This window comes from Drosophila guanche, unplaced genomic scaffold (assembly GCF_900245975.1).
Source record: "Drosophila guanche unplaced genomic scaffold, DGUA_6, whole genome shotgun sequence".
NCBI lineage: Eukaryota > Metazoa > Arthropoda > Insecta > Diptera > Drosophilidae > Drosophila > Drosophila guanche.
Window position 1 is genome coordinate 615,128 of NW_022995757.1, and position 18,499 is coordinate 633,626.

General features: G+C 45.0%; 4 protein-coding genes across 14 annotated transcripts; 3 read left to right on the forward strand and 1 right to left on the reverse strand.

The window, feature by feature from the left end:
- The first annotated feature begins 206 nt into the window (after nt 1-206).
- LOC117590392 (serine protease persephone) lies at nt 207-2,119 on the forward strand. The gene is made up of 4 exons (XM_034282983.1): nt 207-694; nt 757-1,071; nt 1,159-1,378; nt 1,435-2,119. The coding sequence occupies exons 1-4, from the start codon at nt 637-639 to the stop codon at nt 2,057-2,059; spliced, it is 1,218 nt and encodes a 405-aa protein (XP_034138874.1). The 5' UTR covers nt 207-636; the 3' UTR covers nt 2,060-2,119.
- A 195-nt stretch (nt 2,120-2,314) lies between these two features.
- LOC117590396 (C-type lectin 37Da) lies at nt 2,315-3,260 on the forward strand. The gene is made up of 2 exons (XM_034282989.1): nt 2,315-2,489; nt 2,551-3,260. The coding sequence occupies exons 1-2, from the start codon at nt 2,348-2,350 to the stop codon at nt 3,003-3,005; spliced, it is 597 nt and encodes a 198-aa protein (XP_034138880.1). The 5' UTR covers nt 2,315-2,347; the 3' UTR covers nt 3,006-3,260.
- A 1,283-nt stretch (nt 3,261-4,543) lies between these two features.
- Nucleotides 4,544-13,140, reverse strand: LOC117590387 (non-canonical poly(A) RNA polymerase protein Trf4-1). 11 transcript variants are annotated; one of them, XM_034282972.1, is made up of 8 exons: nt 11,701-11,731; nt 10,559-10,625; nt 10,412-10,526; nt 9,149-10,268; nt 8,396-9,076; nt 7,471-8,321; nt 7,031-7,068; nt 4,544-6,721 (listed from the first exon to the last, which is right to left on the reverse strand). In XM_034282972.1, exons 1-8 carry the CDS (start codon nt 11,714-11,716, stop codon nt 6,430-6,432), a joined length of 3,180 nt encoding a protein of 1,059 aa, XP_034138863.1. In that variant the 5' UTR covers nt 11,717-11,731; the 3' UTR covers nt 4,544-6,429. The 11 variants fall into 11 exon arrangements, with proteins under 11 accessions (XP_034138863.1, XP_034138860.1, XP_034138858.1 ...); XM_034282969.1 differs by adding an exon at nt 7,324-7,347 and having other exon boundaries at nt 4,544-7,032; XM_034282967.1 differs by adding an exon at nt 7,324-7,362 and having other exon boundaries at nt 4,544-7,032.
- A 293-nt stretch (nt 13,141-13,433) lies between these two features.
- LOC117590390 (chorion peroxidase) lies at nt 13,434-16,557 on the forward strand. The gene is made up of 7 exons (XM_034282976.1): nt 13,434-13,695; nt 13,881-14,659; nt 14,725-15,151; nt 15,212-15,539; nt 15,605-15,779; nt 15,843-16,321; nt 16,397-16,557. Exons 1-7 carry the CDS (start codon nt 13,518-13,520, stop codon nt 16,461-16,463), a joined length of 2,433 nt encoding a protein of 810 aa, XP_034138867.1. The 5' UTR covers nt 13,434-13,517; the 3' UTR covers nt 16,464-16,557.
- Nucleotides 16,558-18,499: the final 1,942 nt, after the last annotated feature.

An 18,499-nucleotide genomic window follows, 5' to 3' on the forward strand; every position in this document is an offset into this window, starting at 1 on the left:
TGTTACTTCTGGGTATTTGCAGACAATTTTTGCACAAAGAAAATTGATTACAAACACTTTTCTGGACAGTGCTTGCAAGTGTGACCATCAGTAGGTAGCATGAAAGCACTCCAGTGGTAAAAAAGGCGGTGTTTTTGAAACTGGACACTTATTAGTGTGGCCTTTCAAAGCAAACGTTAGCAAGGGGGGAAGCTCGGCAAGGGTGGTGATTAACATTGAGTGATTAACACAGCCGGTTTTTGATCAAAATAAGAACCGAAACCAAAGCAATCCGCTTTAAATATGTCTGAAGTTCAATGCGCCAACAATTAGAACCGGTCGCAGCGCTTTGCCACCGTTCATTATCGCCCAAAAGTCACACCGAAACCCCCAGATGGTGTGTCACAAAGTCAAGCTCATTTGGCGATAATAACACAGATACAGGAGGAATTGTAGCAACAGTTCAATTCAAATCGCGCTATTATTTCTGGTGCCAATTGAGCGCGCGTGCCTGGAGAGTAAGCGAAGGAAGTTGCCCGGCAGGTTTCGCTTCCGCTGCTGCTGCGGCCAGACGCTCCCAAGCGGTCTGATCCGAACCGCCAAAGTGCAGTACGCGTTTGGCTGCGAGCACGAAAGGAGTAGAGACACCACCACAACATGAACCAGTCCACAAAGCTGCTGCTGGCGATGCTGCTGCTGCTCCCATTTGCGGCAGGTAATAGAGAAAAGAAATTTGTTGTCGGAGATAGCCGGATTTTCCATGTACTTTCGTTTTAGGGGCCACACCTGCCATCAGTCCGCTGTCGCAGCGTGGCATCATCTTTCCCAAGGAGTCCTTTGACGACTGCTTTCTGGATGATGCCAAGCAACTGGCTGGCACCTGCAAGCTAATGCAGGACTGTCCACCGGCACTGAAGCGTTGGCTGGACAAGCGCGAGTCGCCCAAGACTTGCTATTTTGTTAAATTCGATCACTACATTTGCTGTGAGCCGGATAAACAGCCACTGATAGACACCACCACAACCACAACAACAACAGAGCGACCCCCACTGCCGCCTCTGCCTCCATTCAAGAAGCGCCCCAGCGTTCTGGGTGAGTGAGATAATTAAACGCCATTCTAAGGCGGTTTATCATGACTAAACCTTGGATTGACTTGGGTTTTGGATTTCCCCCTGGCAGCGTGCTACGACTACAACGATGTGAAGCAGCTCAACGAACGCGACATTACGTTCGTGGTGTCGGTGGTGGGGGGAAAACCGACAGCCTACCGGGAGTACCCCTTCATGGCGGCCCTTGGCTGGCGTTCCAATTTCGATGAGCGGATCTACTATCGCTGCGGCGGTGCCCTGATCGCACCCACATTTGTGCTCACGGCAGCTCATTGCATTGACTTTGGCGGGTAAGCGCAGTATTATTATGTACGACGAGATCTAATCCTCATCCATCCATAAACAGCGCTCAGCCCAGTCAGGTGCGTTTGGGTGGCGATAATCTCACGCTGGCCACGGGCGAGGATTTCAACATTAAGCGCGTTGTGATACATCCGGAGTACGATGCCAGCTCGGCGTACAATGACATTGCCCTGCTGGAGTTGCAGCTGAATGACCAGTTGCAGGCGCCTTCACTGCGTCCCACTTGCTTGTGGGACCAGCATGAGCTGGCCGACACAGAGCTGATGGCCATTGGCTATGGCCAGACGCGCTTTGCGGGCCTCTCCTCGTCCCAGCTGCTGAAGGCGCCCCTGCAGCATGTGCGCAACGAGCAGTGCCAGATCCACTATCCAGCCGAGACACTCTCGCTGGGCGTGGTGCCCACGCAGCTGTGTGCAGGCGATGCCACTCGCCAGCGTGATACGTGCCAGGGTGACTCCGGTGGCCCACTGATCATGCAGAACGGACCCTTCGGCTATGTGGTGGGCATCACATCGCTGGGCCAGGGCTGTGCCAGCGGTCCACCCTCGGTGTATACCCGTGTCTCCAGCTACGTGTCCTGGATCGAGGGCATTGTGTGGCCCGGTGGCTACAAGGAGCAGATACCACTGCCGCCTGCGCCCGAATTCGATCTGAGAGGAACGGTCTGAATGCCACCAGCCTTGTCAATCAATTATTTATATATTATTTCATAATTTAAGCACAATTAAATTTAATATTTACATGGTAATAGCTCCAAGGGAACTCCTCCACTTAACCGTACTCCGTCTAATGGCTAATCGATCGATCGTTGCTGTTCTTTGCCGTTCCGTTCGTTCTGTTTCCCGCGAAGTATTTTCAGCTGTTTTTTGGCCAAAACAGTTGGCTTGGTGCTCCCCTATAAAGCTCGTAGAGCGATGATTAGCTAGTATTCGTGGCCCGTACGTAGAAGGCTAAAGATGCGTCGCTCTGAATGGAATCCCTGTGGTGGTGGTGTGGTGCTGCTGCTGCTTCTGCTCCTGGCAGGCGGCTGGAGCCTGGCCTGGGCCTATCTGCCCGATGTGAATATCTTCACCAACTACCGCACCGAGGTGTACAATGGTAAGCGAGCGGATGCGAGGGATGACCCAAGGGATCACTAAATCGATTCCCCTTTTTGTAGGCATACCCTCGGAGATTGATACGACGCCGTTTGTGAGAATTGCGGACAACTATTACTACATCGAGACGATGAACAAGGTGAATTGGTTTCAGGCGGCCGGTGCCTGTCGCATGATGAACGCCCATTTGGCTTCCATTGAGGACAAGGCGGAAATGGAAGCGCTGATTAAGTATATGAAGGCCAAGGGGTTTAAGAACAACGATTACTTTTGGATATCGGGCAATGATCTGGGCACTGAGGGTGCCTTCTATTGGCTGTCCAATGGCCGACCCATGACCTATGCCCCCTGGAATGGGCCCAAACAAATGCCGGACAACTATGGGGGCAACGAGAACTGTGTCCATATGTTCGCCACTCGCGAAATGATCAACGATGCCAACTGCAAGATCCAGATGCTGTATGTCTGCGAAGCCAGAGAGCCGAAAACCTTTAAATTTACATACATCAAATGGTAGAAATGATGCCATTCCGCACACCAGATAAGACTAGAGTACACAAGACACAAAGCATAGTTTTAGCCGGCATTTTTATTATCCGCTTTTTTTTGTATCATTTTTTATCGTAATCGTAATCGTATCGATGGTCGATCTCTCATTATCATTTATCATTTATGTTTTCTTTGTGTTTTTCTGATCATTCCGTTTCCATTTTATGTGTTTTTGTTGCTTTTTCTGTACTGCTAATTATACAATCAGTTAATTTTTACTGCATATTATTCTTTACGATTTTTCTTTGGGCTTAATATCTATTTGAATTTTCTACTGAATATGTTGCACCACATACGCATACATGTTCATGTACGTAGGTTGCTTCAATCGTTTTCTTAACACTGTATTTTAGTTAATCGTACGTACATTATATATCTCCTAAAATCGCCACAAAGGAAACAAATGTTCCAAGAAATGTTCACATTTTTTTTGGGGGTTTTGCATTTGTTTTCTAGCAACAACGTCACACAAATTCACTTACTTGCGATGCACATGTGTGTGTGTGTGTGTGTGTATTCTTGTATGCAAAGAAGTACAAAAAATAAAAGAGAGGGAGAGAGAGAGAGTGTTGGGAACTAACTGTTAAATTCAGAGTCTATGTTGAATGGAATTCAATTGAGAGAATAAGAGAAATGAGTTGAGTGTGTGTGTTTTGGTTAGTTACAGTGCTTACGTGGCTAGGGTTGAAACAGCGATTTGGATATTAGAAAATCTACGACATAACCTCAACATTAATATTGATGCGCAGTTAGGCATGTTATGCGTGTGTATGCATTTATGTGGTGTGTATTCTAAGTAGCTATGCGTTTGAGAGTCCTTAGAATTAGCCTACATATATTCTAGACATTTTGTCCAACTTGCTTTACACACACACATTCATATACATATACATACAGATAGTACGTATAAATTCACAAGTCATGAATTGTAGATCTTTATATTTAGTTAATAGTAGGTAACTACATACATACATACATATAAATATTCAACAGACGAGTGCATAAATTTAATAATTCTTAAACATTTACTTATGTAGCTTCCTCTCACTCATTATCTATCTTTCTTCGCTCTCCGGCCTTTGCTGTTACCGTTACACCTTCGTATTAAGTCTGCCTGTCCTGTCTTTCTATGTGTGTGTATGTGAGTGCAGCAGTATGCGTGTGTCTATGTGTAGGTGGGCTTCAAAGCTCAATCTCTCTCTCTCGCTCCCTCTTTCTGCCTGTCAGCTGCGCAAGAGCTTATTAGAGTTGTTGTAATGATCTTCAGCAGCGTTACGGAAATGGAGAGGAGAGGCGACGACGGGTACTTGCGACCTTAGCCAACACTTGCCGACAGTCAACACAACATCGATTACCAGACACCGATTAGCTATCACAATCGAGTCGAACGATTGACGCGCGCGCGAAAAGAAACATTTCAATTCTTACTCGCGTAACATAATCTCGTAGATATTCTGCGCTTTTCTCGTAGATCATTCTTTTACATATCGGTTACAGTTTTAGATAGTTTTGTTGTTTTTTTTGTAGTTTGTTTTCTCTTATAGATGGAAAGAAGAACAGCCTAAAATGTTATACATGTACAAAGTCTCTGAATGTTCATCTCTTCACTCATTTCTCTTCGTTTTAGTTTTAAAAACCTTTCTCAAAATGGCAGTGCGTATAGAGAGGGGACGATCGGGTGGCAACGGTAGGGGGATCGCAAGAACTAAATGTATAATTAGAAAAAAAAAACTTCAATTTAAATAAAATAAATGGCAGGAATCTCTATGCGTAATGCACTTTTGCAATAATAAATATTAATAAATAATTGTACACACATTTTTTAGTTTCTTTTGTGGGTTTTGTTTGTTTCTTTTTTTTTTTGGGTTTCTTTTTGTTTGTTTGTTGTTTTTTTTTGTGTTGTTAGTTTTGTTTTAAAACACACTTGCATTTGTTGTTTCTGTTTTCTAGGGTTTAGGGCGAGGGCGGGGCAATGTGTGTTCATACAGGCTACAATATTGTATACTATACTTAGAACATAGCATAATAATAATAAAAACTAGCAATCAGCATTATCATTATAATAATAGTAATAATAATAATCATAAAAACATTTACATTCTGTGTTGTATGTAGTAATAGGTGTAAGCCTTTGATCATCAAAAAACACACATTTTAAGCTATGTGGCGTGTGCGGAGCGGGGATATAGAATAAAGATATAAGAATTCGCTTCTTTTTTTTGTTGTTGATTTTAGCATGAATTTCGATCTTAGATTTAGGGTTGTTTTTAGAAGGTTATTTTTTGTTTTTGTACAGTTGCGCACTTAATAATAAATAGCTTGAGCGCATGATATCCAGGAGGAGGTTGGTTGCTTGGCTGATTGGTGCCGGAGGATGGAGGAAGGTTGTTTTTGCTGTAGAGCATTCTCAGGTTTACAAAAGATATAGTATATCATTTACAAAGATTATACACAAATCTGGGAGTGTGTGTTGGAGTGGGGGGTGGGGAAAAAGAAGGGAATTTTAGACATTTATAATCTAGATTATTAATATGTGTGTATGCAAATGTATGCATATATATTATATATGTAAAAAAAAACGTATTAATTAATGAAAACGGCCTAAATGTTGTTTTAAATATAAGGTATATTACTATATATAGATACAAGTTGTATATATATATTCACATTGATGGATATACTTGCTAATTTCATAATTCATTTTTACTTCATCATCATGGGATCCTACATCAATGGTTTGCATCCTGATCCAACGCTTTTAACACATATTTCCGACTATATATAAATTGGTTTTGTTTTGTGTTTTTGTTTTGTTTTTTTTTGTTTGCCTTTCAGCTTTCATATTATTTTAGAAACAAAATGAAATACACTTAGCGCAATGAGTAGGCAAAAGTTGTTTGCTTTTTGTTCTGTTTTCTCAAGTCTAGTTTTTAGGAGCGAGCAGGAGGGAGGGACAGCAGTTAGTTGATATACGCTTCTAGGAGAGTGCAGAAGGCAGAAGGGTTTACAGACTTTCTTTTACCTTATGTCGAGAGTGTATATATGTATATATAAATATTATTTTTTAATTCGAAAAATGCAGAACATTTGAAGTACGAGTACGCGTGAGAAAGGAGGAATATACGACGAATATTGAATACACTCAATAAATATATTAACGCTAACTCTCTTCTCCTCTATCCTTCTCTAACACTATCTCTCGTTTTCTTTTATTACGATTACGCTTACGCCTACTATTACTATCTCTGTCTCTCTCTCTGCTGTGCTTTGCGGTTTGTCTGCTGCTACTGCTGTCCATCTCTATCCCTGTCTCTGCTGTCGTATGGGCTAGCTGTCAATATGTTTTTGTGTGTGTGTGGGTGTGTGAGTGTTGTGTCTCCCTACGTTTCGGCCTATCGTGACTTTTGATTGCGATTCCTTCCGGATCGATTTGACGAGGATGAACTGCTGCTGGCAACTGATGATTCAGAGGATATAGAAATGATTGATATAGCAGACGAGGAGTTTACCAAAGTGCCACGCAGCGGTGGCAATCTGTTGCTATTATTATTTCCTGCTGCCGCAACAGCTGTGGGCTTTTGAAAGCGATTCCCAGATTGTCGAAAATGTTGCGTACGCTGCTGTTGTTGCACATGCTGCTGCTGCTGCTGTTGCTGTTGCTGGTTCTGATGCTGTTGCTGCTGGCTCTGATGATGATGATGCCGATGCTGCTGCTGCTGCTGATGATGGCTATTGTTGTTGCTGTGGTGTTGATAGGTGCTTTTGTTCAACGTCGTCTGCTGCTGCTGCATCGGTGGCGGTACATAAAACTGCTGGCGATAGTAACTGTTGTTGCTGTTGTTATTGCTGTTGCGCTGATTGTTGTAGTGCCGCCCGCCGCCTCCTCCTCCTCTTCCGTTTGGTGGTGTGGTGGACATAGAAACTACAGCTATGGCATCATTGCTTCCCGTTGAATGGCGATCATCCTCCTCCTCCTGTTGATGGTGCTGGTGCTGCTGCTGGTGGTTGGACGACACATTGATGTCTGATGGCTGTTGTAGTTGTGATGAAGAGGTTATACATGTATGTTGGTGGCTGCTGATCATGCTGGCCGCAGTTGCTGCTGCCGCTGGACCACCAATACCAATCCCCACTCCACCATTACGCAATTGGCGCAGGTGATTTTGATTTTGATTCGGATTCGGATTTTGATTCTGAATTAAACAATGATTCTGATGTTGGATTGGATGGGCGGCACCAGCGGCAGCGGCTGCAATTGCGGCCAGCATGTTCGCATAGCCGGCAACCTGATGCTGCGGCTGCTGCTGCTGCTGCGGCGGCTGCTGCTGCTGTTTAAATTGGACAGTGAACTGCTGCTGCTGCGGCGGCTGCTGCATGAGGAGACCGGCGACTACCATTCATCATGTATTTAGGCGTGTGGGTGTGTGCATTACCGACGAGCCCGCTGAGGAGCTATTGTTGTTGTTGTTGTTGTTCCCATTTCCATTTCCATTTACATTCCCGCTGCTTCGGCTGCGACTTCCATTTCCGTTTCCATTACCATTCCCGCTCCAGCTCATATTGCTGCTGCTACTGCTGCTGGTGTTGCTGTGACTTCTGCTGGCTCCTGTTGCCACCACAATTGGCAATGTCATACCAACGGCGGACACTGGCATCGGCATGGGCATGGCCAGAGTAATGGGCACCACTGTGGCGGCACCACGGCCATTGGGCGGGGGGGAAGAGCTTATATCGATAAACTCCATGGGTACAACCGTGGAAGAAGCTGCAGCTGCTGCTGCTGTTGCATTCGATGCTGTTGCTCCTCCTTTTCCAGTCGATGCTGGCGTTGCTTCCACAATTTCACAGTCTTTGCTATCCTCGGAATTATCACCGGACGAGGTGCTGCCCCGCCGATGCCGCACCTGCTGCTGCTGCTGTTGCTGCTGCTGTTGTTGCTGCTGGTGCTTCAGCTGCTGTTGCGTTGGTGGCTGCGATTGCTGGTGCTGTTGCTGCTGGGTGGCAGCCACGGCCACAGCCATCGCTGTCGTCGTCGTCGTCGTATATGGTTGGCCTAGATGGGGATGCGCATGCCCATGCCCCGCATGGCCGTGGGCTTGCACCTGCACCGGATGATAGATCTGTTGGACCACTGTACCGGAGGGCATAATCACATATTTGGTTCCATTCGGAGTGTAGCCGGCCGGCATTGGAGAAATGCGATCCACCAGCAGCAGATGTTCAAAGTTCTCGCGTATCCATTCACGATAATCGATAACATCGTCGGTTATGTGGATAATGCGACCTTAGGCGAGGAGAAATCAAAGGAAACAATTCGATTAGGAACTCAGATCTGTCAGCAAACGCCTGAGGACTCACCCAACACTGAATCGGTGCGTGGATCGATGCCCAAGAGATTGAGTGGACTGACAGCGAGTGCGAGGACACGGTAGGCGCACCTGAAGGCCTGCTGGACTCCAAAGACTCCATAACTGCTGCGTCCAATATCATTGCCAGGCGTCAGGGGATCCTCGATGCAAAGCAGCGACGGTCGATGTCCATCGACCATGTCACGTTGCAGCTCATCCTTGGCCATGTAGCGGCCCCCATTCTTGATCGAGATCCCAATGCGCATGTAATTGAAGCGACGGCCATAGAGCTCAAAGAACTCGAGCAGCAGCACGCCCAAGTTGGTGGTGTCGTGATAGATGCCACGCGGATGCAGCTGCAGGAAGCTGATGCACATCAGGATCAGCGAATAAGATGAGATGCCTCCTGTGAACACCTCATTGAGATCACGCAGCAATAGGAACTGCTTGAGTACCAGCACCAGCTTCCCCAGCACCGGATAATCGCGCTTAAACTTTTTGATAAGCTCCGCGGACTGAACGCCCGACTGCATATTAAACGATATGTCGACCTTCACCTGGGTCTCACGATCCGTCAGCTTAATAATCGGCACCGATGCCTTATCCAAAACACGAACCGTGCACGCTTCAGCAATCCCGCGATTAACCAGCTCGTATTCCAGTGTTCTCAATGGTAATTTCTCCCACAAACCTGCAAGCCAAAAAATAAAGAATAGGAATTAGAATCAGTATCAGTATCAGAGAGATACTCAGAGACACTCACCCAAGACAACGAGATCAATATCAGAGGTGGGCAAAAAGAGTCCAGTACGAAATGAGCCAAAAATTTCGACCACCGCCTGTGGCCATATTGTATGGACAACATTCTCGATTCGCTTCACAACCTCATTGCGTATGGCATGCTCACAGGGTGTGGGCAGCACATACTGATAGAAATGCTCAATTTCCTCGTGCAGACCAACGACACCTTCACCATAGGGATAGTCCGGTTTGCGCCAAGGTTCGCCCTTATATTTTGCTATCATCGCCATATGATTGTTCATGTAGTAATGTGTGACACCAACTTTGTTGTTCTCTGGACGTTTTTTACGTGACGGATTATAGTAAATGATATTTGTGCGATTACTTTGGTTTAACGTGTCATTCATTACGCCGCCAACTACAGTTGATACAGTTGATGTTGCTACAGTTGATGTGGCTGCTGTTGTCGAAGCGCTTGACGTTGTGGCAGGAGTGCTGGTGCTAGTACTGGTAGAGGTACTGGTAGTACTTGTGGTGCTGCTGCTGCTGGTGGTTGCAACTGTTGCTTCAGTTGCTGCACCTGCAACTGCTGCTGCTGTTCCTGATATACTGCTGTTTGTTGAGGTTACAACTGGCTCGTTGCTGGCACTACTGTTGCTGCTGGAGTTACTGCTGCTTGAGCTGCTGCTGCTGCTACTGGAGCTGCTATTGGAGTTGTTGTCTTCACCCGCAGCAGGGCTACTGTTGTTGCTGCCGTTGCCGTTGATTTGAGGCAGGATTTCAAGTGAATCCGCACGAAAGTTGGGCACGCGACTCTGGGTGATGCTGATAGCGACGGCGGCGGAGGCGGTTGGTCGCGTTAGAAACGCCTTGCCGTTGCCGTTGCTGTTGCTGTTGCAGTGACTGTCGTTGGTGTTACTGCTATTTGTGGTTGTGGTTATTGTTGTGGTGTTGGTGCTGCTTGTGGTGGTGTGGCTGGTGGTGCTGCTGCTGATGATTTTGGTGCCTCCTGGATTGCTGCTGCCTCCTCCTCCGTTGTTGGTCGCTAGCTGTAGCTGCTGATCAAGCAATGCGCCCATTTCCTGGGCATTCGTCTCCCAAATCTTTAACCATGTGCGCAGCGATGGTCCCTCCTGTTCCTTCTGAAACCAGCCAACAAATGGATCCATTCAAATTCAGATGCACACAATTGTTGTTGGCTGGATTTTTGTTTGTTTTTTTTTTTGGTGTAAGCCGAGGGGAGTGCCCGTTATCACTCTCACTCTCTATCTATTGAAGGACCTACCGAACTGATATCTGTGATGCACAAAAGAACTAAATAGTGTGTATATTTTCTGATGAGAGATTTGAAATGAGAATTTCTTGCTCTCTCGCTTCCTTGCTTCCGTCCTTCGTTCCTGCTAGGACTCTGCGGATAATCCTTTACTTCATGAGGATCGAGAATATCAGTTTTCCATTTGGAAACTTCTTGAACTCACTGTTCCCGCTCCGACAAGTACCTGCAAGGAAACCGAAAACAATTGTAAGTGAGATTTTTTTCGGCAATGTATTCCGTCTCTTCGTTTTCCTTCTAGAAAATCAGAACAGGAGTCATTGGAGCGTTGCCACCTGTTATGCGCATAACTGTGCTTTGGGTTCATGTGCGTTGGTTGTCTGTATGTGTGTGGGTTATTGCGACAGCTGATAGAGATGAGCAACTACTGATAATTCTACCGCCAAAGTTGAAAGTTCTCAAAACGGTTGTACATATAATTAGTTTGTTGCTATTGCAAATCTGTTTTGTGTGCACTAAATGGACAACTGCTTTTCCATAACCATAATGATTGCATGCGCCTGCCTGCCTGCCTGCCAGACAGACAAATGGAAAGCGCTAATGGCCACCAGGCATTTATTCGAATGATGCGCTCTTTTCTACAAATAGAAAACGGCGCGGCAGTACCCACCCCCGGTCCTATCTATTCGACGTCATCACTGGTTGCTGCAGCAAAATGCAGCTGAAGCGTTCATCACCAGGCGCCAAGCGAAAATTGTTTTTCAGAGCGAAAAACATACACAACTAATTTCTCTCTCTCTCTCCCTCTCTGAATGCACAACACACACAGTACTTGCTCACATGCACTTGGGATATACAGACAAAAAAATAAAACTTTAAAATTGGGCCATCAATAGCAGCAGCAGCACTCAAATAATACAATAAGTCGCTAGAGCGATAACAATTTGGGTAATGCCAGTCATAGAGCAAGTGCTCACGAGACTCTCGTCAAGAAAAAAAAATATTATATCGATGGATGTTCACACACACACACACACACACACGCGAACACAACCCACACCCCACACACAAAAAGCACAACCACTGTATGCATATATGTATTGGTGTTTTCTCGTGCAAGGGCGTACAGGTGGCCGTTGTATGACTGCCAAAAGGTGGTTCTAGCATGAGAGAGAGGGTTGGGGGCCAGCGCATGCCCCCACACATATACATATGAAGAGAAAAGCGGCTTCGATTATGCAAAAAAAAATACAATTGGAAAAAAACCCCGCTAATTATGTTGAAGCCTATGAACAGCGCACACAAATGCCACACCATCAAAACACACACATTTTTAAACTTGTCTTGCACTAATTTTCACTGTAACTCCATGTGCGAAACAAATTTTCATTTATGGGAAAACTTTGATTTTTTAAACAGTGGATGCACCGTAAACGTACAGTTCAGGACAACACACATACACACAAAATTTTGGCAAATTAACACTTTCTTGCTGCTGGTCAAATCCAGTGTTGACTAAGTTGTTGAAGCGAGATAACACGTACTAGAAGCAGCGGCGGCAGCACAGACCAAGGCACAGATGGATTTATGTTTGTGCGTTTTAGCGAAATGCGGGTCTTAATTGTATGCAGCAGCATTGGCTCATATTCATTCACCCTGCCCCGAAATGTAGTTCAAATTATTTAACATTTAAATTATTACACCCAAATGCTCGTGTAATAGGACGGCCACATGCGCTCTTATCGATAGGTGTCGGCGGTAGGTGGCGCTGCAACCAAATCAGACATTTGTTATACAGCACTGCCGGTCCAATGTAAACATTTAATTTATGCAATTGCATTTTTAACACAATTCATATTAAAATCAATTAAAATGTATTTTATAATTCATTCAAACACTCAGACAGGAAATACACTCAAGAGTACAAGCAAAAAAAAAACGCAAATACGCTGAAAACACCTCTGCCTAACGCTCCCTCTCGCGTAATTCCGTTGGAATTTTTCACACACATTTTTTTCTGCTTTACCTTGACGAGTTCTATTCTGTTCTCTCCCTCTCTCTTTAGCTTCGATTGCGATGGATTTCAAGTTTAGCACATACACACACACGACACAAACACATACGTATACGCACTCAAGTATGCATACACATGTTCAAAAAAAAAAGAAGTTTTCAAATGCAATTTTTTCTCTCCACACTTAAACAGAAATGGAATCGCAATCCGCCCCAAAAATTAATGGAAAATTACAGTTGTTGCTGTTCTTTTCTCTATTGCCTGGCAATGTAGCTGTCACTGGCTGCGTTTTTATCAATTAGTTGTTCAGTTTTCGCTATATATCCTTATAAGCGCACTCACAATTTCTGGTTCTTGACTTTCGTTGCTTCTGCGAATCGAATCGAACCAAAGACGACGACGACTGTGTGCCTCCCCGCTTGTCCGACCCGGGGGCAGTGGGTTGCTATGCCTTTTTATGCACACACCGCACTCCGAGGTACACACAAACACACACACGCACACACAGGAGCGCACGCACGCACTCACAAGCACAGTGAGTTTTTTCGAGAAACGTTAACTCGTTGCAATCTATTGATTGTTACGGCTGCCAACGTCACTGTTGAATTTTCACAGTTTATACTTGGTTTTCATGCGTTTTTTATGCGTTTTCTATGGGTTTTCCTTTCGAATTACAACAAAAAACGACAGCAAAATTGCGAACACGCGAAGGAGAGCAGTGTGACCGCGGATTTATCGAAAAAAAATATACCATGCATTCCTCGTTAACATACCGAGGAAACTCATATTCCACATTTTTGATATTCTATTTAATATCACATCGTGGTCATTTTTGTTTAGTGGATAAAGATAAATGATGTTCTGCAAGGAAATAGACGAACAGCCTCTTAAGTTTTTTAACGCAGGGTTTTCATAGAGGGATAGTTGTTTTTACTGTAGTATATTTACGGTATATTTTGAAAATAAGGTACACTTATAAGTAAAAAGCGGTATTTTGTATCGATAAGTATACGGGCACACTGCTCTTCATTTAATCTTCGCGCTTATTGAGATTAAAAAGAAATGTTCAGAAATCCAGAAATTAGTTGTTAATCAATTGGAAAAATGTGTCGATTATTGTGTGTTTCTTTGTTTCTGTTGCATTTTTTATTTGCGAGTCAATTTGAGAATTCAGCAGCAGCCGCATTTTCTGCACGCCAGAACCGCAACGATTTCGAAGGTGATCAGCAGACGTCTGAATCGGTGTCTCCTGCTCCAACTGGAACTACAACAGCAAGTACAGGTAAGTGATTAATCTTCCAATTTTTGTAGAGCTTGATATTTGATATTTGTCGATTTAAAACTTTCCTGAGACATTTTCGCAATGGCTACCGATGAACCGTTATTTTGTGTCAATAGTGTCATCCCGTTCTAGCGCATTTGTGCACAGTTATATTTACGGTTATCTGCCCTTGCATCTCTTTCTAGCCACCAGCGGACTGCTGAAAAAATGTCTTCCATGTACCGGTGTGAAATGCGTGCCGCAAATCCAATGTCCAGCCCATGTCCGCATGGAAAGCCATGAGAAGCCGCAAATTTGCGATCTTCCAGCCGGCAAGTTCGGCTACTGCTGCCAGACAGGACAGAACCACACCGTTCCGCGCTCGGTCAGCAGGGAGCGTCGCACTGATTTTCCCAGCTTTCTGTCGCCCGACGTATTGGACGAGGCGCGGCGCAACTTCGAGCATCTTATGCATGGTGTGGCCCAGATACCCGTTCGTCGGGGTCTGCCCGACTTCAGTCACGGCATTGTCTTCCACTCCACGGCCAAGGAAGATTTGCATAACTTTGCGCTGTCCAACAACGCCCTCGAGCAGGTCTTCACCACACAGCTGTTCAGCAAGAAAGAGCAGGTGCCTGTGGACGATATCATCACCAACAACGTGCCGGTTAAGTTCACAAAGACACCGCTGGCCCAGCACTGCCAGGCACCGGTAATCTGCAGGAACATCCGATCCGTGTATCGCAGCCACGACGGCACATGCAACAATCCATTGCCAGCGCGGTCGCATTGGGGCGCTGCCGGCCAGCCCTTAGAGCGTATGCTGCCGCCGGCCTACGAGGATGGCATCTGGAATCCTCGCGTCCACTCGACTGATGGCACTCCACTGTTGGGAGCCCGCAAGATCTCACGCATCCTTCTGGCCGATATCGATCGTCCCCATCCCAAGTACAATCTTCTGGTGATGCAGTTTGGACAAGTTCTGGTTTGTATAGCAAGAGGAGCTTCTGCGAAGAGAATGGAATGATTCATTCCACGTCCATTTTGCAGGCGCACGATGTCTCGCAGACCTCCACGGTGCGTCTCGAGGATGGGGATCTGGTGCAGTGTTGTTCTCCTGGCGGCAAAGTGGCATTGAATCCGCAGCAGAGCCACTTTGCCTGCATGCCGATCTCTGTGGATCCGGATGATGAGTTCTACAGTGCCTTCGGTGTGCGTTGCCTGAACTTAGTGAGGCTCTCCCTTGTTCCCAATCCCGACTGCCAGCTCGGCTATGGCAAACAAATGAGCAAGGTGACGCACTTCCTGGACGCCTCGCCAGTATACGGCTCCAGCCAGGAGGCCGCCCGTGAACTGAGATCATTCAGAGGCGGTCGCTTGCGCATGCTGAACGATTTCGGGCGGGACCTGCTGCCGCTGACTAGCGACAAGAAGTCCTGTCCCAGTGAGGAGGCCGGCAAGTCATGCTTTAAATCGGGTAAATACATTGTCTGGTTCCTTGTGTCTCATGTGGCTAATGCCTAATGTGGCTCTGCAGGCGATGGACGCACCAATCAGATCATATCGCTGATAACCCTCCAAATACTCTTCGCTCGCGAGCACAATCGTGTGGCCGACATACTGTCGCAGATCAATCCATCGGCCAGCGATGAGCGAATCTTCCAGGAGGCGCGGCGCATTGTCATTGCCGAAGTGCAGCACATCACCTACAACGAGTTCCTGCCGATTATTATTGGGCCGCAGCAGATGAAGCGATTTCGATTGGTGCCCCAGCATCAGGGCTATGCGCACGACTACAGTCCGGACATAAATCCGGCCATAACAAATGAATTTTCCGGTGCCGCATATCGCATGGGGCATTCTAGGTTCGTTTCGGGATTTACTTTGTGTAGCATACGATAATTCTTTGGTTCATTTTCCCCGTTTCTAGTGTCGATGGAAAGTTTCACATACGGGGGGAGCATGGCCATATCGATGAGGTGATCAACATACCGGATGTCATGTTCAATCCGTCGCGGATGCGCAAGCGCGAGTTCTATGACGATATGCTGCGCACGCTCTACAGCCAGCCCATGCAGCAGATTGATAGCTCAATTACCCAGGGAGTGAGTAATATCCATGCGCATCCTTGACTCTTCAGTAACGTGTTTTCCGGTTCTCTTGAGCAGCTCAGTCGTTTCCTGTTCCGCGGTGATAATCCCTTTGGCTTGGATCTGGCTGCCATAAACATACAGCGTGGACGGGACCAGGGCTTGCGCACCTACAACGACTATCTGGAGCTAATGGGCGCCCGCAAGCTAAAGACTTTCGATCAGTTTCCCAGCGAGATTGGCCAGAAACTGGCACGCGTCTATAGGACACCCGATGACATTGATTTGTGGGTTGGCGGCCTACTGGAGAAGGCCGTTGATGGCGGTGTTGTGGGCGTTACCTTTGCCGAGATCATTGCCGATCAGTTTGCGCGCTTCAAGCACGGTGATCGCTACTTCTACGAGTATGATGCTGCCATCAATCCCGGTGCCTTTTCACCAAACCAGCTGCAGGAGATACGAAAGGCAACAATGGCTCGCCTCATATGCGACAATGCCGATCGCCTAACGCTGCAGGCAGTGCCCCTGGCAGCCTTTGTCCGTGCTGATCATCCAGGGTAAGCCAATGCCGCAAGCTCGCAAGAGTTTGCCAATAAATTGAGCCTCTCTTTTTGTTTGTTTTTTTGTTGCAGCAACCAAATGATTGGCTGCGATGATCCCAATCTGCCTGACATGAACCTGAATGCCTGGCGCCTTTGAGTTTACTTTTTAATTACTCATTTTCATATTTATTTTATCAAATGTTTTTTAAAATGGCTAAATTATGTAACACTAAAGCGAAATTAAAGTCCAATCGAATTGGCATGATTATTGGCCCCATCTCTGTCCCTGATGGAATGTTTGTAATGTTTGTCCCCTTTCACTTACCTTGAATTTAATTGGATTCTTGTCGATTTGTTTATTATTCCAGTAGCTTTTTGCAGATATTTTACAGACCATTTAATCGGGTAATTGCATCCAAAGAGAATGCGAAATGACTTGAGTATATGGAGAATTTGTGTTACTTTAATTGTGCCACCAACACACCACAAACATTATTTACACTGCATGCTATTCTATAGGATTTTATGTACAAATTCTGATACAGGAAACACGTCAAGTCGTTGGCCTTAGTTTCGATTGTGTCGTGTCAGCATTTGATGCTCATACAAATATTCGTCAGTCGCAAGTAGAGCTGCGAAGCGACAACAACTAAACATACAACAAGACAAATAAAATACAAAGTAAATGTTAACTGGTGAGTAATATACGAAATAGCCAAAGGAAACTTTTGTTTCATGCCAAATGGTGGGAGCGGAAAATAAAGAGAACATTGATCAAGAGCCCGCTAATGCTGCCCGTCCGATGATCAACAACGCCAAGGTGCGCGTCTACAATGTAGCAACATCGCAGGCTCGCATGCGTAATGCCACCGCGAATGCTGGGCCAACTGGCAGCCATCCCATCCCTATTAACTTGCGTTAATATGACTTTATGGAGCCATACAGCAGGAGGCCTTGCGGAAAATGGTAAGTAATACTAAAAGAAATTCACAGAAAGCTGTTAACAAACATACAAATTGTAATTCCGCAGACACAATGCTGCCAAGCAGCACAACAACAATATACACAGGTTCCATAGATATCGAGTATCAGTATAGCTATCGGTGCTGTCCGTTGGTGAGACGCCCGAATCATTGCGTACTCCAACCTATCAAGTTAATAATCACTGATATATCGATTGCGATGTGCAGAAGATACAAAAATCAATAAATTTGAATGGTGTGATTGAATTTTATTTTTGAATTTTACCTATCGATTCACATGTCGGTTCACATTAGTTCGGTTCAGTGGTTCCAGTGAATAAATGAACCGGAGCGGTAAATTCAAACACAATTTCACATTTTATTTTGCATACACACAAAAATGTCTTTATTGTTTCGTTTTTTGTTTTTGTTTTAGTTGGTTTTTAGTTCTCAAATGTTTGGTATACGTTGTGTCTGTTGTTGGAAATACATAGTTCTGCTATTAATACGCTAAAATCTATTTGAATTCGGTTCCGTTTCACGATTACATAAATACAATTTTTTTTTGTTTTTTTCTTCAGTGTTTTGTTCGTTTTTGAAATGTTTGTATGGTGTACGTCTTGAAACCAAATCAATTCGTTGGGGGGACTGTTTGTGTGTTGTGGGCGGGGTTGTTGACTAAACCAAAACGTAGTTTTTTGCTTGGTCTTTTGGGGCACAATGCGATGCAAGGGAACAAAGGTGAACAAATGCTGTTTTCTTTTCATTAGATATATGTACACATACATATGTATATATATATTATTTTGGTTTACGTTTGTACTTTGTGGGAAATGAGAGTTAGTTTCTTTTTGTTTTTGTTCCTTTGTATTTGTTAGTGTTTGTTAGCTTTGCGTTTACTGGTTTGGTTCCACGTACTCCACGTACTCGTTTACTAGTTTTCTGGTTTGCTTCTCGTCTTGCAGCATGTAATGTACGTAAATATGTATGTATGTATGTATGAATGTATTTATATTTGTTTATATGTATTTTTACTTTCGTTTATGTTTTATTATAGAATTCTTGTGTTAAACATTTATAAATATGCATTTTTGGTTGACTTTCCATTTCGTGCCTTACTTTTCTTTCTGTAACATTTACTATTTAAGGGCAACTTAATTGGATCCAACAATTTTCTGCTTTCTGCTACAGGACGCCCCCCTTATTTCTCCTCCTTCTCATCCACCACAGT

Coding starts and splice junctions, on each gene's coding strand:
- LOC117590392 (XM_034282983.1), top strand. CDS start 637: ATGAACCAGTCCACAAAGCTGCTGCTGGCGATGCTGCTGCTGCTCCCA. Junction 695..756: donor GCTGCTCCCATTTGCGGCAG/GTAATAGAGAAA, acceptor CTTTCGTTTTAG/GGGCCACACCTGCCATCAGT. Junction 1,379..1,434: donor CATTGCATTGACTTTGGCGG/GTAAGCGCAGTA, acceptor ATCCATAAACAG/CGCTCAGCCCAGTCAGGTGC.
- LOC117590396 (XM_034282989.1), top strand. CDS start 2,348: ATGCGTCGCTCTGAATGGAATCCCTGTGGTGGTGGTGTGGTGCTGCTG. Junction 2,490..2,550: donor CCGCACCGAGGTGTACAATG/GTAAGCGAGCGG, acceptor CCCTTTTTGTAG/GCATACCCTCGGAGATTGAT.
- LOC117590387 (XM_034282962.1), bottom strand. Junction 10,269..10,411: donor GCATCACAGATATCAGTTCG/GTAGGTCCTTCA, acceptor GGCTGGTTTCAG/AAGGAACAGGAGGGACCATC. Junction 7,363..7,470: donor GCTCCTCAGCGGGCTCGTCG/GTAATGCACACA, acceptor TTTAAACAGCAG/CAGCAGCCGCCGCAGCAGCA.
- LOC117590390 (XM_034282976.1), top strand. CDS start 13,518: ATGTGTCGATTATTGTGTGTTTCTTTGTTTCTGTTGCATTTTTTATTT. Junction 15,780..15,842: donor ATAGCTCAATTACCCAGGGA/GTGAGTAATATC, acceptor TCTCTTGAGCAG/CTCAGTCGTTTCCTGTTCCG. Junction 16,322..16,396: donor GTCCGTGCTGATCATCCAGG/GTAAGCCAATGC, acceptor TTTTTGTTGCAG/CAACCAAATGATTGGCTGCG.